Below are 25,975 nucleotides of genomic sequence, written 5' to 3'. Positions count from 1 at the left end.
TGAAGATTTGCTGAATGAGGTATACCTCGCCATGGATGAACAGAATAACATTAATTTCACTTCAGTAATGAAGTATTTGATAGTTTTACTTACATGAATGTGTGTGCATATGCTGCAATTCGGTGTGATGGAGCATTACCATTATCATAGTTAACTCCTGCTGTGGCTGAGTGGTCAGACCTGGGCTGTCACGAAGGCGGTCCGGCTTCGAGTCCCGGTTAAGTTTGAAAATTCCGTAGTGACACTTGTGGCAGACAAGGTCCAGTTGGGGTTTTTCTCAGACTTCTCTCGTTCCCCATGTTAGGCATTTACATCATTTCGTCAACATTTCTCCATTTCGTCATTATTCCATAGCATTTCCCAAACGCCCGCTGGCGACTCACGCAGGGGGCTGGCCAAGGGAAACCTGGGTACGCGGCGAACCTTAGTGTAGTCAGCCGGTGTGGGTCGCAGTACTGTGTTGTAGTGCCCTCCCTTCAGAAATTCCATTCCATTCCAGTATTAGGGTTTAATAATTCCAGTTTTCTTTTTTTTTGTGTACCTTTTGATGATGGTAGTTTAGACAGGTAGAACAGAGCAGAAGTGGTAACATACTGCAGGTCTTCAAATAGCACACAGAGCTAATAGCTAACTTTGTACCATTTCAGATATTTTGATTTCAAAATCTTGAATGAGAATACTAAAAATTGAAATACACGAAGACTAAGGCGTGAAGTTCATTGTATTGCTGATGGTGGAAGCAATCGTAGGATCGATATCATAGCTATAGATAGAAATAAACAGGCAGCCGAAATAATTGATCCTACAATCAGATTTGAAATTTCAGCCACTCAACCATCTGAAGTGAACGAAGAGAAGAAGAAAATCTACGAGCCCACGATTCAGTACCTATCGGCGAAATACAACGTAGAAAAAATCACAGTTACCGGTCTCTTCTTCGGAGCTAGAGGCACCATTCCGAAAGCCTTTATAAAGTGGAGGGAAAAATACAAGCTGACGAGAGATCTTCAAGATGCCATCGTCACCACCATAATAAAATTTACTGTAGCGATATTTCGTCAGCATCTTTATGGTGTACATTCAATTTAAATTATATTTGGTTCTATTTTTTTTCTTATGTCTTAATCAGTTTTGTCTGAAACCTGTTTATATAATTTTTCATTTTAAATTTTATTGTGAGCTATTCTGTGTCGCAGGGCAAACCCAAAATATTGGGTCAGACCAATAAATTAAAATTGAGACACGGTACTGGAGTCAAATCCCGTCTGAGATATGTCATATTTCTGTGTTGTTAATATGATACTCTTTTGTAGTAAGTAGGACTCTAGCTGACTTAATAATAGCGAAATCGTGTCTTATTTCCTCTGATGTTATTCCGAAAAAAAAAATGCTAAGGGTGCATCCCTGACGTAGTTTCAAAACTTTATGTAATACATTATTTCACACGTGACGAACTTTTCATTTACTGACAGAACTGATAGAACTGATGTCACTACCAGTATCTTGTGGTATATTGGGTGCATGTGGGACCGCGAATTGTGCAGTAAGAAGTAAATCACCAGTAACTTGTAGATTCGGATTGCTTGGTGTGCAACAAGTGAAAGTACAGTGGCAGTGACATATTCGGTAATCATGTCTTGGTCGTTCTGTAACTACACACCATATTTTTTCTTGTATTTTGTGCAACGTCAGATTAAGTACTGATACAAGTGCAAAAGTAAATGACGATTGTCGTTTCTCATTTCAGATCCCCCGCGGAAACCGATGTCATCAGAGCACAAGGTAAGGAAAGAAGACTGTTACTTGTACCATTATAAAATTATAGTGCCCTCAGCACTATGTTCTCTCGTTAGAAACTCTCCATTTAATTCTTATAGAAACCTACTGAAACAGCATGCCAGCTTAATCTTACGCGCTGTGCGCTTAGAACAGAGTAACCTTAAGTATGATCTCTCGTATGAAGGGTTTAACATGGATAAATATATAATAGGATGCGAAACTGCGGTTAGCATTATCTGGCGGCGGGGGGCTGAAATAAGATGATCAGTGCCCAACGTCGTTGGTGGTGAACATTAGAACTACGTGTTGGGTACATTATCCAGAGTTCTCTATTTATCCCTTTGAGATATTGTTCGAGGAGACAAGATGGCAGACAAAAACTTGTTAATAGGTGAACATAAAGTGATACTACGTGTGTGTATAAACAGTGATGTTTATGGACGTTGTAAAAATAGTGTTGTTGAATGTATTGTAAAGTAATAGTAATATAATAAATTGAACTAAGTAGTTCTTGCAGACTTTTCCATTGCGCTGTACAATAAATACCCAAAGAATACAATCCCAATTATATAATCTTTTGCTTTATTTTTTGTCTCTGTCTGGTTATATTTTAATTGGGTAGTGTAAAATAGATCGTCTCTTTTATCTTCCTGTTGGCTCCGGTAAGAATTTTCAGTAGAAGATGCTGTGAGAAATAAAATGTAAATGTTTTATTTTAAATTGGGTTAGTTTTGAATATCGATGAGGTCGGGAGGGAATACTTTCTGCACAGTTTAACATTTTCGTCACCAGGTGCGCTGCTAAATGCATGGAGTAATTAGTTACTCTTTTCGATACTTGGTGCGCTGCTAGATGTAATAACGCCCCTCCTCCCAACAGGTGGCAGCAAGATCAATTTCTACAACAGCGCGTCTAGTATGTGTTATGGGAAACTCAGTAAGTTTCGCATCCTATTATATATTCATCCATGGGTTTAATCTAAAATGTACATGTATTCGGACTTAGAAACGTTGGTAGTTATGAGAAGTACAGATACAGATACCTGTATATAGGCAACAATTTCACACTACTGTCCACAAGTAGCATATATAAAGGGAATCTTGTTTACTGCACATGCGCAGTGCGTTGTAAGCGAAATATATACAATAAGGGAACTCCAAATTTTATTTCCGTATCTGCACTGTATATAGGCTAACGATTTACAAGCAAAACTGACTTGATGTGTAAGAATGTTTAGTTTTCAATTAATTTGATACAGGATATTAGTACAGAGCAAGTCAAAATGATGAACCCGATTTCAGTAATTTATTGTATGAAATCTTATGAATGTATTGTATTGTGAAGCGTGTGCTTCGAAAGGTAAATATTTTGAATTTAGTTTCCTCCCGTTGTTTCCACTTTCGCCCGCAAGGAGTCAGCAGTAGAGCAGTGAAGGAAAATGGCGTTGACTAGAGAACATAAATCCTTCTGCGTGCTTGATTATCATGTAAACAACTCACTAGTGCTATAGTGATACTACTTTGTAAATGCAGTTGTAATGCTCATGCGCTAATCTCCCCTCCCACAATTTTTGTTCATGACGAACGCTAAATTCTTACGGAGTACAGTTGCGCCAAAGTGAAGTGAACTGTAGTGAAGTGAAGTATTAAATAAATAAATGAATAATAGTAATAATGCTGTGTGTTTAAGTTATAACCAGAGTGTTGGCATGTCTTTACGTGAGAAATATTGTTTGATCATAAACTCATGGATGAATATTCCCCCAAAAATGGAGGAAATTATATAAGGATGTGCGGAAAATAGAGGACAAGTATTTGACCAGAGGTTTACGGTTGAAGCGGAAGTAAACAACATAATCCAATGAGAGTCACGATAATAGCGGCCTAGTACCACCAACTTGAGTTAAGACACAGATTCTGATTGGTGATCGACGTCGGGGAATGCAACGAGTGTAGGAGAAGAAAATGAGTTAAAGTTTCCACCATAGCTGCATTTTCTAAATGGTCTAGCTATAGTAGGACGATCGCTCTTAAGCCTTGCACTGGCCGCACATGGAAGGGAGTTTTTATTCTAAAGGGGGAGGGTGAACCCCCAGCTCTATGTCCACCATAGTGAACTGTTACGATAATCCCCTGCTCATTTCACTCTCACCCACACCAGTTGACTGTGCTAAGAATAGCTGCATATCCAGGTTTGATGGAGATGTCTGTATAGCAGCTCCCTCCGCATTTCGTGAACTGCGATCGGAGAATTGATATGAATATTATAATGAAATTGAATATCGGCCGGAATGATATTTATTTTCATGGAAGCAAATTAATAAGTTCAGTACTCTTTTATGTGCTTGAAAACGTTATGTTGTTGTGTTTTTAATTATGGAGCCACAAAATGTACGTGTTACGCAGTTTTTAGTTTCAAATTTTTGGGAATAAAACCAAGTTCATCATACGTGCTATGCAAAGGTCTTCCTGCGTACAACATATTAACTTAAACTTTTATTTTTTTATGCGGGTTCTTACTAACTTAAAGGTCACTGATTGTATACTGCGTGTTCAGTTCAAAGTGTGTCATGGCTCGCTGTATGTCGTCATGTGGCTAGCCGATGAGCCTAGAGAATTCAATCTTCCTACATTTCCGCAGAGGCGTATTACCTATGTGCCGGAGAAGTTGCCTAGCAAGTACGGCGTTCATTCTGAAGAGTATTACCGATACGTATGGCAGGAATGTGAACTGTTTGGAAACACGTACTGAGGTGAGTTTTTTTCTTACTGTCGGGATATGGGGAGAGGGTTAAGACGATTACTTACGTACAGTATTTGTTGACATTAACTTCGACGGTCAACATGGACACGGAGCATTTGATTTGTGTTGTGGAATGTTGTCTATGCAACCGATGATAACAAATACCCTGCGTACGACTTGCCGGCGCAAAACACAGTTCGAAAGAGGTTATGGTAGCACACAGACCGTACAGACCGCCATCTGTTGCTATGACGTTCAAGTTATACCGTACACGTTCTTAAGTTCAGATTGAACGCCTTGAGTAACTTCTCTGACATAAAAGCTGAAACTCGCTTCAGATCGTTGACTCACATCAGTGACGTCATAACACTTTGAAATGAACACCCAGTATAAACTCTTACTGAAAGCATTAGCTTTGAGCTAAAGTTGATTACATCATTCCATCCTTTTAAAATGTCTAGAGACTAGCAGATCACAATTCGATCACGAACAATCTAGAGGTGTGTAGCTAAAGAAAAAAGTGTTGCCTCTGGGAAAATGTTCGCCGAGAGTTTTTGAAAGGACAACAAATTTTGTATTCTCTTTAATACTGGCCTTTGGGAGCAGGACGACATCTTCGGTCAGCTGATAAAGGAAAATAAACGAATTCGGCTTTACTACAAAGATACTATCATTACCACAATGATATAAGGAGTTCGGTCAAACAAATGTACAAATGATGTCTGTGGGAACATTGGGAAACTCTGACAAAATGCACATGATGAAAATCGTCGGGTCAACCGCTGTGGAATAGCGGTTAGCATGCTTGACTGTGAAACGAGCGGACTCGGGTTCAAATCCCGATTGGGACAGGTTACCTGGTTAAGTTTTTTCCGAAGTTTTCCCTCAACCCATTAAGAGCAAATGCTAGGTAACTTTCGGCGCTGGATCCTGGACCCACTTCGCAGGCAGTATTACCTTCATATCATTCAGACGCTAGATAAAGCGTCGTAAAATAACTAATTTAAAAAAACCGTTGGCAGCCTTCGACGACTATTAAATTCTGGAATTTGTATCGATGCGTCGAGTAGTTAAGCAACATTAGATAGTTGCTCACCACTAGGATCGCTAATATCGCCTCATTACAAAATAGTACCGTCACAGTCTATTGTTTCTAGCACCCTCAAAACTCAAGCTTCGTGATTGTATATAGTAGACTGTGATACTATGTAGAGTTGTCGTATCTTTAAAAAAAGTAGAACAAATGGAGAGTTCGAATGGATTACCGCGAGTAATGCATGCACCGGTAGCCTGGGAAGTGGAGTAACAACTGAACACTTTGTTTATTTAATGTATTACAGCAAGTTTTCATGTTATTACATTTTTTTACATTTATGACAAATTACGCGTAACTTCCCAACCCTAGCTGCAGGCAAATGGACATTTAACAATCTACTTCAGCTCGACGAATACGTCTTCTAGATTTCATTACCGTATTTTATGAAAACGTTTGGTTCACGAATAACTTTAGAATATGTTATTCAACGACACTATATCAGGTTATCTAGTGTTGGTGGAATTAGTGACAACTAGTACTAGGAAGTTGATGACGTAAAGGTAACAGAAAAATGACGTATAAAATGACCTTAAATTCATTAAAATATGGCATTAAAATAAAGAAGACCAAGATTTTAATAATAATAATAATAATAATAATAATAATAATAATAGAGGAGAAGGTGGAAACATGGGCTATCATTTTGTTTTCCTCATAATAATGGAAAATGGTGTGGCATATTGCTTGAAAATCTTGATTGGCATACAGAGTAATTATTCATATACAATTTTTCCAGTCCTAAAGGTCAATAGTTGCAATAGATATTTGCATATAATTGCTTTTTCAAAGAAAGACGAACTGGTCCTCTTTAGGTAGTAGGGTCTAAATATGGGCTACCACAAAAATTTGAAAATAAAATTGAAAAAAAAAAAACAAAAAAAAAAAAACAAAGAAACATAAGTAGGAAATCTGTGTCAATGAATGGCAACATTCTGTAACAAATAACTCAAATCACGATAGTGAAAAAACGGGACGTGTTAACGTGCTGGTAATATGGGCTACCTATCCCATTTTTGGCACATAGCTGTAGCCCATACTAGCAGCATCGACTCATGAAGGTTTCTAAGATTATGTATGGCAATTGTTGTTCTAAATAAATATTACTCTTATGCCATGTGACAGAGCTATTCTTAGTCAGTGCAACACATCAACCGTGATTTCTAAACACGAAATATATTTATTTCAATAAAATTGAAACTACATATCTGCAAAAACTTTTAAATTGATGAAAACACAAAGATCACACCACATCCACACCACAAAGGCAACTGGTTTGTGTCTTTGTGTACGCAGACTGATGGACACGAGATGTACTTTTAGAGCTTTTTCGCTAGGTAACACCACCATATATAGTAAAAAACGAGGTAGCCCATATTACCACTCCTAGCCCATATTTCCACCTTCTCCTCTAATAATAATAATAATAATAATAATAATAATAATAATAATAATAATAATAATAATAATAATAATAATAATAATAATAATATTGAATGCCTTTGAAATCACGCCAATGCAAATTTAAATATTGGGAGAAACTGAAATTCCCGGAAATACTTCTTATTCAGAATTGTAGTAAAGAGTCATCGCCTTCGTAGGATCTTGAGTTTGAAGAATCACCTGTTGCTTTACATCCCACACGTTTACGTCTTCACTTGTGAGATATAATATGCTGACTGCGGGCACTCCGGCTGCAGTGTTTATTCTGTTGCGTTGAATTATTAGAAGCACGCAACACACGTGATCAGGAGCTTTTTAGTAGGTTATTTTACGACACGACAATATCTCAAGTTATTTAGCATCTGAATGAGATGGTGATAATGCCGATGAAATGAGTCCGGAGTCCAACACCGAAAGTTACCTAGCATTTTCTCAAATTGGGTTGAGGGAAAACCCCGGAAAAATCTCAACCAGATAACTTGTTCCGACCGGGATTCGAACCCGGGCCAGCTGGTTCCGGGGCCACACGCGCTAACCGTTACTCCACAGGTGTGGACGTGATCAGAAGTCAAGATTGATACAACCATAAGGAAAATTCCTGTATGACGCAGTCGAATTGCGTAAGCAATCTGCAGTAGGTTCTCAAATATAATAATAATAATAATGATAATAATAATAATAATAATAATAATTTATTTAACCTGGCAGAGTTAAGGCCATACGGCCTTCTCTAACACTCAACCAGGAGTAAAACTGCGTTACAAAAAACACTACAAATTTACAAAGTACACTACAATTTTACACACAAAACTGAATAAGATAATAATAAAATGTAAACAACAAGTAAGTAGAAATTAGACATGATATATAACATACAGAAAGAAAGAATAAGCATAATAAAATGTCAAAATAAATGAGACATACAAAGTATAAAAAATAAGACAATTATTGATAATAATGATGATAAAAAATAAGAATAGTAATAATAATAATAATAATAATAATAGTGCAGTACAAAGCATACAATGAATACAATATTTTTAAGTACCGGTACACACAGTAAGGAAAATTATGATTATATATAGCTCAACTTATCACATTATAGATATACCATTATCGGAAAATATGAAAACAAAAATATAAAATAAGTTAAATATCACTGGAACATAAAAAAATGTGAATACGTGGAAACATGCAATACAACACTTGTCATAATAGTAAGTTAGTTTGGCAATTCGTCATAAGATAATTTTCTAACTTGGATTTGAAAGATTTCAGTGTTCGGCAGCCGTTGACTTCAGGCAGCAGAGAGTTCCAGTAACGAGAGGTAGCAACAGTGAAAGATGAGGAATACAGAGATGATGTGTGAAGTGGAATTTCTAACGTGTTATCGCGTTGTGATCGAGTATTAATATTATGGTAGCGAGAGAGACTATGAGTACGACTACACCGTAAAAAAAAAAGTCAGTTCAAAAGCAGAAAAGGCAAAAGTGCAACAAGAAGTAGAACATTTAATAAAAAATGACCAGTAGATAATAAAAAGTGAAACGAGTTTTTATTGCATCCTGCATTGTCTGTGATGTTTTGGAAAAAATATGTTATTTCATCAACTTTCGAGCCCTATTGATAACGAAATGGTCTTTGGGGACATAAATCTGAGAATTCGCCTTGGGATTATTATCTTGCATTTTCCTTAGAGCCGTGGAAATGCTTGAAAAAAACCCAACAATGTAATCAGCCCAACGATATTCAAATCCACATTTAAATACAATGTCGGATAACGAGTCCCGCTCATTACCCCGAGTGCTCAAGACTACGTCAGTAGACCCTCCATGAAACGCATTTGCTGTACAAGAAAAGGAATTTATTGCTTAGAGACGGACGAAACTCTAGTGATTTAAATATAAGTGAAAGAAAAGAGGTACACAGATTTCCCTCGAGATTCCATCAGTATAAGCGAAGTGGACAGAGAAATATAGGCTGTCCAGACAAAGAATGGAAGGGTCAAATTGGAAGTACAACGCACTAACATAACAAGATAGTCTTACATAAAAATTGCAATCTTGCATGCATTAAGGGATCTGCTTCAAGCCTTCAATAACACTTAGGCCCAATTGTATAAAACTCCCTGACTAAAGATCAATGTTGATCGAAGATCGGAAAGTGAACCGAGTTCAGACACTTCTTCTATTGTATAAAACTTTTCTGCGATCAAATTACCTAGGTTCAAATGCATCTAAGTTCACGTGAAAAAGACTTGGCAACATCGCATAAACAGGTGAAGTATGTGATGCGCGGGCCATGTTGTACAGGTTTGTTCAGTGTTGCCAATTTAGCGACTTTAACTCTTTTTTGACGACAATTTCTTTTAACTTTTATATTGCTTAAATAGGGATTTAGCGATCTTTTTAGCACCTCATAGTGACAAAATGTAATCTTTCTTTGTTGGTAATAAGAAATCTAGCGACTTTAGAATTACTTTTTGGCGACTTTCCGTACACTCTGTTGGAGACACTGGTTTGTTTTGTGCATTGTAAATAATGGCGGACAATAAGAAGAAGGTTGACCGTTCTCCAAATTGTTATCATGTTATGGTGTTTGATACTGCTAAACATAATAAAGCTTTATAAAACGACAATTTCCGTTTAGTAATACAGTTAATTGAAAATTTATGAATGTACCTATCATATCCATGAATAATTAATGGTTGATATAAACATAATATAATTATAGGTTATATTTGATACTGCTGAACACGATAAAGCCTTATAAAATATAAGAATGTTTATATATTAAGGCAAGAAATTAATATATATATATATATATATATATATATATATATATATATATATATATACCATATACAGTACAACTTGGTTATAACGACATCCAAGGGACCTTAAAAATTATGTTGTTATAAACGAGTGTCACATTATGAATCTAGTGAGGTGGAAAATGAAAAATAACAAACTTAATTAGACTTATTTTAAATTTGTGTATTGACTTTTAAGCCTACCATGAACATAATAAAATACACGTAGGCATACAATTATAAATACAGTATTCTGTATTAAAACAGTTTGTTCAGTACTCACCAGACTACTTTACTTAGGGGTGAAGTAATCAGTCATTTTACTCTGTTGTCTCCTACTTGTCCAATACACACTTTCTAGATTACGTTCTATGTTCATAATGTCAGTTGCAATTTCACTGCTCTCTTCCTAGCTTCATAGAATATGTTCATAATTCTAATGACTTCTAAAGCGTCACTCACTTTTTAGTGGCCATACTGCGTTAAAATGCGTGCACTTAGTGAAAACTTCCTGTCGAAACTGACCTAATACCGCATGAATTCGGGCAGATTACAGTGGGGTGGGGAATCCGCCTGCATTCCAGAGGTCTATGACAGAAGGGGACAGTAAAGAATTTGTCAGGGCCAGATTTCAACAAAATATTTCTTAAAATACTTTGGTTCTTAGAAAATCTTATTCCAAATTGAGGTTGAAAATGACGTTATATGCGAGGTAGACGCATACGTTTGTCGTATTAAGCAAGATAGAAAAGCATATGTCTTATGGGGGATTAGTTGGAATCACAGAATATTTGACGTTATAGGCGAGGTGTCGCACAAAACGAGGTCGCTAAACGAGGTCGCTATAACCAAGTTTTACTGTATATTAATAAAAATGCTTATTATTCTTTTTGCACAATCTGCCAGTCATATACTTCAAACAGAAAAGAAATAACTGAACTTGGATCATCTAGCTTAATCGGAGAAATTTCTTAGTCAAAGTTGACTTTAGTTTAAGACAAATTGATCTCAGATTAGACTTTATACAACACAAAATTCCAAGTTCAGCTAGAACGAGGACCAATTTAACCTCTGATCTAAGATTAAATGGTTTATACAATCGGCCCTTAAAGGCCGAGATGTGATCTTACGGTCTTTGTAAAGGAAGTTGGTCGGGAGTGGAAGAGGGATCTCGAAAGTGAGGTTACATACCTTTTGTGTTTCTCTGTATTGGTGGAGGTAGGCCTATTATACCACCCTTCCTGTTGAGATGATGTCACGCCGCTCGTAGCACATCTTCTTTCACCTTGACCCACTGCCCAGCTCGTCTCGAGCACAAATTAAGAAGCACAACTTAGAACGATGTGTTATTTGTTGACAAGATTGTCCGGATCAGTGACACAAATGATGACTCCGAAACCCGCCCTTGTTAGCTTCTTTTAAATGAGCTTTTCCGGAGGGTGTAACCTGTTTGCTGTTCCAGCTTATCTTTTTAATCTAAGATTGCAGTAACAGATGTAAATAAACACATAAAGTTGGTGCCGCTGGTGCATTTCGTTCATCTACATGTTGTGTAGGAGTAGTAGATTGTCAGATAACTGTATGAAATAGCCGTGTTGTATCCTGCAAATCTGAATATTAGTAAAATGTTACTGAATCATCATCATCATCATCATCATCATCATCATCATCATCATCATCCAAGGTTTTGGACCTAAGTGGTCGGTTCATCGCGTCGTCTCCATACGAAAACTGACCACTTCATCTCTTTCAAGACGTACAATCTGCGTCCTCCTGAACGACAATTTCCAGCGTTATTTATAGTTTTAATGGTTTTTATTCAATTCCTCAGTATTTTTTTTAATATATCTGTTGGGCTTGCTATTCTGTGAAATCTACGTAAAGATTAATTTTTAGTCCTACAGAATTTATCTGTTAAGGTAACAGTGGTTATTAGAGGAAAGGGAAAAACATTAGAGGAGGGGGATTCGATCCGGTGCTGTGGATTGAACTTCGGCGTAGCTCAGTGGTTAGAGCGCTTGGTACGTAAAACCAAGGACCCGGATTCGATCCCCGGCGCCGGAGCGAATTTTTCTCCTCTAATAACCATTATTCTGTGACCGTTGATACTAATTTTGTTGTGTACCTCGTTTTAACCGTGACAACACTTTTTGTTCTTTTTAGCGTTCTTATTATTGTATTGTGTTTCTGTTTTGTGAAGAATTTTAGACAAGGGCCGCAAATAGCCATAGTAGCTGACGCGCCCTTTTTAAACCCCACTAACTAACTAACTACTAATTTTGGACTTCTAAATGCAAATATCCAAAATGTAATTTTAAAATTATTATAAATTATGCTATATGAATTTTCGTCGTATTTATTCCGTATATTAATGTTTATCAATAGTGCTTAATTTAGAGGTTACGGGATGTGAAATTAAAATTTCTATTATCAATTTTTAAACGAAAATATTTTGATATATTTGAACGAATTTTTCAATATTTAATTTCGTAATCGAACATTCGTAGACACTATGTATTACAGTAACATACAGTAGGTACTATATAAGCTTAAATTAGTAACCATATTATTTATAACTCATCAGATTCTGTAGCTGAAGTACGGAAAACAGCAAAAGAATGACGTTTCGTCTGTTGCAAATAAAGTTAGTACCTGGACAACCGACCATCGATCGGTGAAGGAGAGTTAAGGGCATAAAATTGTATGTTGTTAATGTTATTTACAAGATTGTACAGTAATATTAAGTAAAGTCAACAAGCTTAATAATGTAAGACGACATAGAAACTTTGAAACAATTTAATTAAGAATCAACATGGAAACAAAGATGAATAATATTTTTCAAACAAAATTTGATTATTTTCTGAACTTAAAATAAAACGAAAAATAAAAATAAAAATAAAATATAATAATAATAATAGTGAGTGGATTTACTGGGTGTCGTAGGCCTACATAATGCATTTTTTCATTCTTTCTTAAAAATGTCTCTCACAAAGGTGATGCATGCTTTTTCATTACGTATTAGCGCGTTTTGTAACATTTCACTTCCTTTATCATATTTCTATATTATAGTGATATATAGGTGTTAAAAATATATATTGAAAACTGAAGACTTCTAATTATATTAGCCCTACTGCTAACCGTTACTCCACAGCGAAGGACTTAAAATTTTTATGATTCCAAGAATCCTACGAATTTCAGTTATTTTTTTCTTGTTCAGTGAAAAGTGTCTGGATTATTAATAACGATTGTACTACTTCAGTATTATTATTTCATAAGAAGCGTGCAATTGTATTTATCCACAAGAAAGTTATACCGGTAGCGTATCGTAAGAAAGGATACAAAACGTTGGTGGAATGTTCTCATGAGAACTAGTTACGTGTGTAAAAGCAATAAAAGCTCAAGCCTTTGACTTACGCATGGTGAGCTACATTCTTCACTTATTACAAAGAATTAAGTTAAATGAAAGTAAAGTCGTTACTCTTAATAGGAAGCTTAGAATTTTCTTCACTTGTACAGTTGTAATCTCCTCTAAAAATCTTCCTTAATTCGATATTTCTATATTTACTGTGGTTTATTTTGACGTCCTCCGCTGAACTTCAAGCGGTAACATTTTTAGCTCGCTTATCAGACCCATTTTCGATACTTGGCAGGAAAATGGAATATTTACGAGTCTCTCTCATATGCTACGTTTATAGTCCGGTCAGCTTACTTAATACCCTAAGGGTGAAACGTAACCATTTTTCCCCCATTACTACATATGCTAGTAGGTTATAGTGATTTTCTAGCTCTCAGGTTGAATTTTCTTTTACCAACTTCGTTTCGAATTTTGAGTACGGTACTGACAAATATTAAAACTGGCAGTTATTTTCTAACTGTTACGTTGGCAGCAATAACTTCGGCTTGCAGTAAAGCAAACTGTTGAAAATGCAATACCTAGGCTTGTGAATTAATAATTAATTAGTAATACCGGTATTAATATTAATATCAATACACAATTCAGTTCTGTTTCGTTGTGATTCCAATTCAACTCTATATTCAGGTAAATGTAATTAAATAAGAAATAGCTTATAGACCTACTTCATATGAAACATGCACGTAAATATATTTGACATTTTAATGAAATTCTTTCGTGTTTAGATTTTTATTAAAATGTCCAAGAGAGGAAATAACATGGTAGCGATTTCCCCTTAGAAAGAAAGTACTTGTAAGTTTTTAAGTCAGCTGTACATTTTAAAGTGGTGTTCTGTTTTCGGAATTCGTACTAATCATTTCACGTGATCAAACTAGATTTTTAGGTTAGGTCTCGTGAATTGTAAAGCAATGAATTTCATGTCGCCCTGCTCCCGTTCGCTACAGACAGTATGCTCACATAACGCATAGTGGCATTCTGTGGGGCTGTGTGGAAGCGTGAATAGTTCGAAGAATATTGTTAATTTATAGTAATATTTTAAGTTCTGAACAAAGTGAGCTATTCTATTATTATTGTATTATTTAAGTAATATTATTAATTATGCATGATTCCAAAAAAGTAAACTCATCTGTTACTAAATAATTATGCAAAGAGGAGTGTGTAACACGTTTATTTTTTCCCCGATTATTCTTCGTCAAATGTTGACGTCTCGTGCTGCTATGCATTCGGTTGCGTTACAATCAAAGTTAAACATCGGAATTACGATACGAACTTCCTAGCTGTCATTACAATAGAAATTAAAAATTTTCTTGAAAATAATTATGGGTTTAATATTATGTGTCACATACGAGATACACTATTAGATTCACAAAGTAGTTGTTCACCTGATGATAGTAAGATATACTCTATCATATTTCAGATTTGCTCCAGTAACGTCTTGTGACGTAGAACGAATATTTTCAGAGTACAAATATTATTTTTTTTTTCTGAACATAAAAGCAGTATTTCTTTTGACAAAATGAAAATGTTCATTGTTATTTGTTATAATGAGGCTAGAATCATAATTGTATACTTTGTATGCTATTTTTATATGTTGTTGTTTAGTCAACTGTCCGAAGAAAGGTCTGAACCCTCCACAAGTGACACCAAGAAGGCACATTTATGAGGCAACTGGGCCAGGAGATAATGGAATAGGGTGGCCAGTTCCTTTCCCCCTCCATTGCATACACCGCCGATTAGCTACATATTACACTAGTCAGACTGCAGATGGATAAAAACAATTGTTCTTCCTCTGACACACATCGTCAAGTGAGATGTACTGCCTGATAATATATATACAGCCATAATTTCAGAGGATAATTTTTATATGTATGAGTAAATTATTTTAGTTTGGCAGTTACGAAGTTTATAATTACAAATAATTGTTTTTTATATTATTCATTTATTATTTTCTTGTTCTAAGGCTGTGGACGATTGGAACACATGTTTGGTTACCACCCCGGCTGTACATGTTTGTCGTTCTGGTTCACTGACATTGAGAGATGCGCTATTACTTTCCATTCAGTAGAGGTATAGTCCAAGTTCACACAACTTAACAGTTTTGATACCAACTTTCTAGCTCTGGTTATCATGGTGCAGAGGGTCACAGTGTTACCAAAGGATCTATGCACAACATTCTGTAACGTATCTCAGAGAAGAAGAAATTTAGGAGTGTGATGTCTCGTGAATGCGGAGGTCATGCGATCGGTCCATCGTAGCTCATTCATCTGCGAAGAAATTTCTGGTTAAGAAACTGTGATAAATAGTGCGCCCCCTCACTGGAGTCTATCTTGCTGAAAAATTACTAATGGCCTATTCTTTCACTCGACATCTGTGATAAATTATATCATGTCAAGATAAACCTATGATGTGGTTGTCTTCTCTGCAAAGATGAAAGTGTCTATGAACTAGGTATGCATGATTTTATACCAGACATTTTTCTTAGGGCTATCGCGCGTATACTCAGTGTTGTGAAGGTTTTCTGTGCACATTGTGTGAACTTCATGTCTGTTGATATGGCCTGACACGTATAGACTAACTCCACCCGAAAACAGCACATTCATGGAGTAATCATTGTTTCTGTCAAATTAAACATGGTGCTTGTGAATTTAATACGCCATGGCCAATCATTTGACCTTAAAACTTGAATAGGTTGCATTTTGTAAGCACTGAGATGTAATCGCTTACGTATGATTTTATGAATGAAATTACTAACCTTGCAGTTCGTGGGAAGCTTTGCAAATCGACTTTTGAAGACCGTGCAAATGATGTTCGGACACTGTCAATAGATTTTTTTAGACATCTTAGGACATCCACCCTGCCACAAATCTTCTAAACTACAATGCCGTGGTATAGTATACGCGTAAGTAGAAACGTTGTTCCATTAATTATGTGTAGTCCATGGAACCCTGTTGCGATGAAGAATGTTGATCTATAAACTGAGTCTGCAACATTGCGCCTCGAGTTTTGGAGGACGTTGAAGTCTTCCTCTTTTATGAAAATTATTACCATATATAAATACACATGTTGTACATTATCTGATAACTCGGTCCTGAATCCTTAATCAACCATCACTTCTGAGTTGGACTTCAGAAAGATTAACATTTACCATGCTGTTAACAGTGTAGTCAGAAAGTCTGCGTAAGTGAACCACGGTCGGATAATGATTCAAGTAAACAAAATATAGCATATAGGCCTACTACCCATTTGCTGAGGCATAACAACTACTTCAATTTCGAAACGGCAGAAAATTTACTGTATCAATGTGAATTTCCTTTATTACTTTCAGGGCCTGGCAAGTCTTTCACTGCAGTCTCTCCGATTTTTTGCCTTCCTCTTAATCACCGCATATGATCCATATTATGTGTATGTATGTAGGCCTATGTATTTATTAACACTACAATTGGGTATACACCCGATGGCAGTTATATAGGCTATAATATACAATAATAACATTATAATAATTACAGCAATAAAAAATAAAGTAAATGTAAATTTAAATCTAACTATAAATAAATAAATGAAGTAAACCTAGGACTATAAATAAAAACTATGCTATAATAACGCCTACTATACGCCGAACTTATAAGTACTTCTATTAAACCCAACTATTATCAACTTAATTACATATCAACTTAATTAATTACACGACACAACTTAGATAATTACTCTGCGCCTACAATTAAATTTTCAGTCTAATCTTCTCAATCTTTCCTTAAATGTATTGATTTTGAGAGGTCGACCCTGAAATATTGCCGCAGGTAAGCTGTTCCAGTCTGCTATTGTGCGGTTAACAAAGGAAAATTTTGCCACGTCCGTTCTTTGTTTTTTTGTTTTTGTTTTTGCATTTGCATTTACGCTTCCTAATACGATCAGCCCTGCCTAAGTATGATGGTGTTACTACTCTAGCATTGATGTCGGTCCATACTTTGTGTCCCATTTGAGCCTTAAAATGCGGTGAGTCTGGTTTTTCGTCGTCTTGATTTGAGAAATTCCCACCCCAAGTCTTTTACTTCTCTTCGCCATGCCCCTTTCCCATTTTGACATATTTTGCTGCCCTGCGTTGCTTCTCTTCACTTCGTCGTAATGTTCATGTTTCTGCCCATATACAATGCTACATTCCACGCAATGCACTTCACTAGTCTCTTTCTTAGTTCTTTTTCCAGATGTCCGCAGAAGGTGTTTCTTTTTCTACTAAAAGCTTCCTTTGCCATTGCTATTCTCCTTTTGACTTCTTGGTAACAACTCATGTTACTGCTTATAGTACACCCCAGGAATTTGAAGCTGTCTATTTGCTCTATGCATTATTTTATTGTGAACTAAAAAAAACATGTCTTAGCAAATCGAAGAACATAGCAAATGCGAACAAGGACGGACACTTCGTTTTGCTTGTTTTTACGGAACATTTAATTTATAAAGAAACCAGAATTCATTTCAATTGGCACGGAAACCCCTCTCTTTCAAGAAGTAGACTTGATTTGGACTGGCAGCAAATACATTGGAAGTAAGGAGAATGGCATCAAAGTTTGTAGTATGCGATAAATTTTGTGTCGCAAGGGTGACATGGAAAAATCGATGTTTAGGTTTGCGTATTTTATGAGATTGGAGTAGATTTCCCTAGTAGACTGCTTAAATTAGTTTTATCTATCTGCCAGCAGAAGATATTACGTCGCTGTCTCCCTTCATGGACAATATATAAACCGAAAAAAGCCAATAGTTATCTCTCTAAAATTGTCTAGACGGCGCCGGGACGACGGCACAACCCCAACTACATAACAATATGTACCCACTCGCACAACAGTCCGCTGCAGTGATGTCATAATTAAAGATCTACTGTTCTCCAACCAGGAGATCAACCGTGAAAGGAATGTGCTTACTATTGCGTCATCTACTGGAGCGAAGTAGATAGATAATGTTATCGTTATAACGTCAGTTTAAAAACCATGCGCTCTCCTGCATATCTTATTTCCTGTATGGAGGGATTAAAAGACCAGGAGATTAACAGTGATCTAATTTTGTAACTAGGGTAGTATAAATATGTGTGTAACAATGTTATTGTTTGTGCTGTGAGAGCGAGCCAATAGAGATAAGAGTACCCACGTGTGTGACCTTATGACATCAAAATTCATTCACAGCATTATCCCGCTCCGTTTCATTCCGCAAAGATTTTCTTGTGGTTGGAGCACAGTAAGGGCGAGTGTAATGAGTACTACTATTAACAAATACCTTAATCTTAATTTCATCAGGTTATCATGTCATGAAACCACTCTACACATTACACAAAACTATATTTAAAGTTTTTATAAGAAATATCTCAAAGAATAACCCCCTGAAATTAATACCATTACTTACGATTCATCCTGTATGCTTATAATGCAGTTAATTATGTACTCTTTCAGGGGGTGCTAGAGTAATCTTTATATATAAAAAGCAATATGTACCTTTATTCTTACTTACTTACTTACTTGCAAATGACTTTTAAGGAACTCGCAGGTTCATTGCCGCCCTCACATAAGCCTGCCATCGGTTCCTATCCTGTGAAAGATTAAACCAGTCTGTATCATTATATCCCACCTCCCTCAAATCCATTTTAATATTATCCTCCCATGTACGTCTCGGCCTCCGAACTATATGCATTTCTGGATTCGTCCATACCTACCACATGCCCTGATCATCTCAAACGTCTGGATTTAATGTTCCTAATTATGTCAGGTGAAGAATATAATGCGTACAGTTCTGCGTTGTGTAACTTTCTCCATTCTTCTGTAACGTCATCCCTCTTAGCCCCAAATGTTTTCGTAAGAACCTTATTCTCAGACGCCCTTAATCTCTGTTTCTCTCTCAAAGTGAGAGTCGAAGTTTCACAACTATACAGAACAACCGGTAATATAACTGTTTTATAAATTCTAACTTTAAGATTAGTTGACAGCATACTAACGACAAAAGTGTCTCAACCGAATAATAACAGAGATTTCCCATACTTATTATGCGTTTAATTTCCTCCCGAGTGTCATTTATATTTGTTACTGTTGCTCCAAGATATTTAAAATTTCCATCTCTTCAAAGGATAAATCTCCGATTTGTATATTTCCAATTCTTACAATATTCTGGTCATGAGACATAATCATATAGGGTAAAGATTGATAATATTGTGATAGGCCTACTAATAATATTATGATACAACTTTCTGAGAGTTTTTTTTTTACAATTTTACTGAGCGAGAGAAGGACCAGTTTTGTGCAGAAACTTGTCCATGAACATTCCCTTAATACGTTGACGCAAAAAAAAAAAAAAGAAAGGTCTTCCTCTCGCTCAGTAAAATTGTAAGGAATTCTCAAAAAGAACTAATATTATTAGTATTACAATATTACCAACCTTTACCCTACTTGGTCTTTTCGGGATTTACTTCCAAACCTATCGCTTTACTTGCTTCAAGTAAAATTTCCTTGTTTTCCCTAATCGTTCGTTCTAGCAATAAAAATATTATTATTATTATTATTATTATTATTATTATTATTATTATTATTATTATTATTATTATTATTATAATATAAGGCGATATTGCATACTCAACATTATTTATTCAGCGTAGTTTCGGAACAATTGTGTTAACAATCATTTTTCAGAAGATCGTCTAGCGGCACTTGCAACTAATTTCATTGTATATTCTTAGTATCGATAGCTAATTGGGAAGTGCTTGACAGGAAGAATTAGGCTTATCGCTATACTCATTTTGTGGCAAACGTTCATTTACGAAGTATTCTCGAGACAAAAAGAGCACGTTACGGACTATCGTTCTGTATAGACTGCTGTTAGAGTGCTCCAACGCAGCTGGGGGTTTTGTCATAAGTGTCTGCAAAAAAGTGCATTTTCATGTAGTTAATAGGTAGAATTCTTTTTAAAATTCTCAGCAAACTATTATACCTGTTAAATGATATAATTTTACGCACTGCTTTTCGGTAGAATATAAAAGTATCCAAACTTGTAGGAATTCCTGAAATTAACAGCCCATAACTATTAACGGTCCATATTAACTGTGAGTTCTGTAAGAATCTGGAGGTCCCGGGCTCTATTCCTAGTAGAGAAGATGAAATGTACTTTTCTTTGGGACGAAGTGTATTTACCTTGGCTTAAACCAGGGGTCGTCAGCACGGAGCACGCTGGGGCCAGCCTCTCTTACCCGCTGAAAACGCAGTGCACTATAGTGCTCTCGTAGCTGCTAGCGGGTATGCTCTCTATCTCTCCCTGTTGCACGACCGTGCACACTGGACAGCACCGCGTACCCGTTGCACATTTCAGCGAGTGCTGACGACCACTGGCTTAAACTGTACCTTCGCCATGCTGACTACATGATGAGGCTGTTTCTTTACTTGTGTATGTCTTAATTAGGTTGATAATCCTAAAAAAAAGACACAACGGGTCAAAGCGCCCAGTCCTTAATTATTGTTGTTGATAATCATTATTCGGACTTATTCAGTTTCTGCAGGAAAATGTTCATGCATTGCTTTGATGTACTGAAAATTTGATCTATTATCAACTTTTCAGTCTTATGCAAATCTAGTCTTTCAGGTAAAGCTCCCTGTAAAGCAGATTTGAATAATTTCAAGGGAAAAATTGTTCCGGGGCCGGGTATCGATCCCGGGACCTCTGGTTGAATGTACCAGCGCTCTTACCAACTGAGCTACCCGGGACGTCACTGTGTACGTTAACAGAAAACCACAATTCCAAGTCACACAAAGATTGTGTGCACTCGATGTGGGTCTCTGGCGTTTCGTCAGCCCACGCGAGTTGTGTGGATATAAAGGGAAAAGTTAAGACGGTGTCGGGTGGAGTTCCCGGTTAGCTCAGTTGGTAAGAGCGCTGGTACGTTCAACCAGAGGTCCCGGGATCGATACCCGGCCCCAGAACAATTTTTCCCTTGAAATTATTCAACTTTTCAGTCTGTTCACTAGTATTATAAGCGTCCGTCGCTTTCATCAACTTGATGGGATGTACTAATCTTTCCCTCATGGAGGAAAACGTTTTGAACATTTTATTACGAGAAGACCATCCTGAATATACAGATAGAATACGTTATCGGAATTTCATGAGTGTGCAAGACGTGAACTTGACCGAAGCATTCGAGAGAGGGATTAAGGTGTGATTAAAGAAGCAAATAACCGGATAAGATTATGAAGTTACATTGCGTGCTGAAGCTAAAAGAGAAAGTATTAGTGATGCTTTTTTCTGTGCTGAAGTGAACTTAGCTATGTATAAATATTTATGGCATTCAGTGGCGTAGTAGAACTTTGAACTTCATGACAGTGACATTTAAAATTTGACACCCCGCATGGGAAACTTGAAGGATCTTCATTATTGATTTCTCTCTTATTTTAAACTCTTCTTTGTTTAGGTCTCCTCAGTTAATGCGGAATTTTGGAGTGCAGGAGAATTACAGAATATAAAAAGAACGATTAAATGATTTCATTATTATCATGAAGTATTTTCAGTAGTTGGAACATTATTACAGTATTCACTATAATTCAATAATGGCAAGGTACTGTACTGCAAGAACTTTGAACTTCGTCCAGTTTTGATAATAATTTTATTACAATTAATATGGGTTTACTGAAACATGCATTTTATCACAAGTACACAAGCCACTTAAATATTAATTTAATATTCGAATCTTTAACTTCAAATTTTTGTAGATATGGAACTGTATTTTAGGCCTACTTCATTTCAAAGGAAGTAATTTCTTGGAAAGAACCGTATTTTATGCGAAGAACATTCATATTGATAGATTTGTTCATCTATCAGAAATTTAGCTATCGCGATAGAAATAGCTATACGTTATTTCTTTATACAACTTGATTACACAACTTTTAACACTGTATCACTTCGGAATATGTATGATAAGAACTTTCTTGTGTTAAATTTTTAACGTACCTTGTTAACATGTTTCGACCTATTTTCGGTCATCTTCGGAACTGGTCGTTGTTGGTCTTGGCGCCTCTTGTTTCCTGTGTGGGTGCGTTCGTAGTGTACAACACACCCCAACGATATTCTCAACACAACTCAATTTCAAAACACATACACTCTTTGACTCTACACTACGAACGCACCCACACAGGAAACAAGAGGCGCCAAGACCAACAACGACCAGTTCCGAAGATGACCGAAAATAGGTCGAAACATGTTAACAAGGTACGTTAAAAAATTTAACACAAGAAAGTTCTTGTCATACATATTCCGAAGTTATTTCTTTCTTGAACTATAGCAGTTATAGAAATAATTTTATTGAAACGACAGATACTTCCGACCTGTAGATCCGACTTAACGTAGATATCATGCAAAGGTGAGACGCGGAAATGTGTTGGAAGGATGTTGTTAGAAATCAGCTATCTTGCCAACTAGTCTGGCGAATTGCAAGCAACTTTAGTTTTTAGCAAGTATTTAATTGAAACTGTTTCTTATACATAAAAAATAAGTAGGATTAATTTAAAAAATGTTAAAATGTTATGTTTTATTTAACGACGCTCGCAACTGCAGAGGTTATATCAGCGTCACCGGATGTGCCGGAATTTTGTCCCGCAGGAGTTCTTTTACATGCAGTAAATCTACTGACATGAGCACACTTAAATGCCATCGACCTGGCCCGGGATCGAACCCGCAACCTTGGGCATAGAAGGCCAGCGCTATACCAACTCGCCAACCAGGTCGAAGGATTAATTCATCCATAGCTTTTTGCCCAAGGGCAGGTCCTTCACTGCAAACCCTACATTTCCATCTTCCTCCTCTTCGTCTCCACCTATCTTAATGTGTTCGTCTGATATCTTCTTCTGTCCCGAACTTTTTTTTTCCCGTTCGTGCATCCCTTCAGTAAGTTTCTTTTTCTTTTTAGATAATATTGTGTAGGCCTAATTAATGTAAATATTCGTAAGGAAGCGCTTCCCTCAGATCTATTGACGTTACCGGTACGTCCCTCGTGCTAACAGAAGTGATTAAAATTTAATATGCATAGTAAATTACTTACATTGTTCGCAGATTAGCTCATTGGGTGTGAAACATTTTAAAAGTGAATCATAATTTTCATGCTACTTCAAAGGTGAATTTATGAATTAAATTTACTTGTAGACATTCCCGTATTTTACTCCACAATAGTGCTTCATATTTTTCAATATTCCGCTTAAAAATAAGAGATTTAACAATCGCAGTATGTGACGTATAGGTATGCTTATTATTATTTCCGTTGTACCTAATATATTTATGTGTACTATGAAAATTGTGAGAATTTTTTCATTCCACATGTTGCTTTTCCCACTATTGAAAATTCCAACTTCGGTGAAGGTGCTTCAATCGATGTTTAGAGTAGCTACACTTTTGAGAACGTTTTACCAATACTGTTTTGTGAAATTCCTCTTATTAACTTTATCAATAAAAGTATTTTAGCAAAACCAGCCACCATTATAATATTTTGACCTAATACCAGTCAGTGTCGGTGAGTACTATGCGTTCAATGGTTCAGAGAACCACCAGGAAAAACAAGGAAAAACAATTTAATTGTTTAAGTAAATTTATTTATAATTTGCACCATCATTCTTTGTTTCTTGTTTATCTTTAATAGGTTTACTTGCGGCTCTGATATATTTTTGTCGCATGAAAAGCTATGAACTGCAGAGATCGAGTACCTACATGCTTGTAAGCTTCCGAGGTTCAGTTTCTCTTCTGAACCTCGCCGAGCCAGCTTCTGGACTTGCATGCGGGGCGAGAAGCAAGGGTATTTGCTGTAGGGCAGACATGTGGATGCGCTGACCCTTGAACCAGCACACCTGTACAGTCACCAAAGACGTTATGACGGTCACATATTTGTGAGACAGCCGACACGCTCTGGCGGAGATTTCGTGATCTAATCCGGAAGTTAGCTTTAATCTGTAGCTGAGATCATGCATTTAGCACGTGTACGTGTGTGTTATTGATTGTTAGTGGTTTCTTACAATCATTTAAATGTCCAGTTAGTCGTTCTTGGCGTTTTAGTCTTAATATATTCATCTGTGAGTGTGACTAATATTCGTTTCCAAAAAAAGAAATGAATAGTGTTCAGTATATTTTTAAAATTTTTCAGTTTTAATCTTTGAAGATAAGTGTAAAATAAAGAAGCCTGGAAGGCCGTTACCTCAACTCTATTTAAAGCAAGCACAATCAAGCCGAGATAAGACATTTTGCAGGGCTTTTAATGTAAAAATATATAAAATAAACAGATGGATTTGCGGTTGTGAATCTACAAACGAATTATTTTGTTTCCCGTGCTTTCTATTTGCTAAGGGTAAAGATACGAGCTGGGCATGCACTGGTGTGTCAGATTTAAGCCATTTGACACAGAAAATTAAGCATGACGAATCTGTTGCTCATAAGAATGCTTGCCTAGATTTATCAGTCTTTGGAAAATAGAAATTAGGCAACAGCTTAGCTCAGCTTTCAGGCAGAATATTGAAAGACAGAATGATAACGTAAGGAAAAATCGCTGTGTTCTTCAAATATAATTGATGATGATGATGATGATGATGATGATGATGATGATCATCATCATCATCATCATCATCATCATCAGGCTCATTTTAAGGTAATTATCTACTTTAAAGAACTGTAGTATTTTTTTTTTTATTTTCAGAAATTGGATATTGTTTAAATTGTTAGGAAACTAATAACTTATTATAAAAGTGGTGAACCCCTTGTCATTTTAGGCACGAACCGCCATTGGTACCGTTATATCATTACAGGTATAAGTACGGTATCAAGTAGACCAAATTTAGAAATTTCCTGACCTCTTGGAATCAAAGTGCTCTGCTGTGTGTAATTACATGCATTTAAAAATATATCAGTAAATCTTTAGGGCATATTAGAAAAACTGTTTTTAAATATATTTCTTATCTCGGAATGGGGAACTCTCCATGGTTTTGATGTGTATGAATTTATTGTTTCGTTTACTTCAAGATGTACAATAGGTCTAAGAATAAATTTGCCTTTGTATCTGCGCATGAAGGTTTATGTTTAAGATAAACTGTTATAAATAACTAATTTCAACTTATTACTCCATAAATCATGATCTTTATCATATCAGCTTCTTTGGTGTTACATCAAAATTATATGTATTAACTCAAGATTAATTATATAAAACAGTAGTTGAGATATTATTATTATTGGAATCAGATAGCTAGATTTCGATTGTCACTAGAAATGCAACTGCTGTTATGTGTGTATTAATTGAAGTAATTCATTACTGGACTAACGGTAAATGTTTTCGTATTTTTACTTTGGCTTCGGTGACTGTATGGGGTGGGAGGAGGACTACGTATACGTTTACAGGTGCCAAAAGGAAGATAATTTAGAGTTGATTTTGTTTCCTAGTGGGTTTTCATTCCATGTCGAAACATACCATAGTCCTGTATTTGGGATTTTTTAATTCGGTACTAGGGTTAGATGAACACACGATGGAACCCAGTGATGTGGAGTACGAACAACGTCAGACTATCAGATTATAGGACTACAACGTAAAAACATAACACTGTCAACTCTCCTTCCAAAATGTCAAGCACCAAATACTGGTAAAACAAAATAGTTATTTATACAAGAAGGATACAAAGTGACTCATTTTTGCGTGAAAGGTTTTTTAAACGAG

At 36.1% G+C, this 25,975-nt stretch overlaps 1 protein-coding gene and 1 non-coding gene across 5 annotated transcripts in view; one reads left to right on the top strand and one right to left on the bottom strand.

Moving 5' to 3' along the window:
• Positions 1-25,975, top strand: part of spir (spire type actin nucleation factor) — an 825,932-nt gene that overhangs the window by 62,111 nt on the left and 737,846 nt on the right. For all 4 annotated transcript variants that reach the window (XM_069842160.1, XM_069842159.1, XM_069842161.1 and 1 more), the window contains exon 2: positions 1,748-1,782. In XM_069842160.1, coding sequence (XP_069698261.1) covers positions 1,748-1,782 — 35 coding nt within the window. The remainder of the gene's footprint in view (positions 1-1,747; positions 1,783-25,975) is intronic.
• Positions 20,935-21,008, bottom strand: TRNAN-AUU (transfer RNA asparagine (anticodon AUU)). The gene has a single exon. It is a non-coding gene; the product is annotated as a tRNA-Asn (tRNA).

Source organism: Periplaneta americana, chromosome 12 (assembly GCF_040183065.1).
Source record: "Periplaneta americana isolate PAMFEO1 chromosome 12, P.americana_PAMFEO1_priV1, whole genome shotgun sequence".
Classification (NCBI taxonomy): Eukaryota; Metazoa; Arthropoda; class Insecta; order Blattodea; family Blattidae; genus Periplaneta; species Periplaneta americana.
Note: the sequence above shows the minus strand (reverse complement) of the source record. Positions and strands in the feature narration are given on the sequence as shown.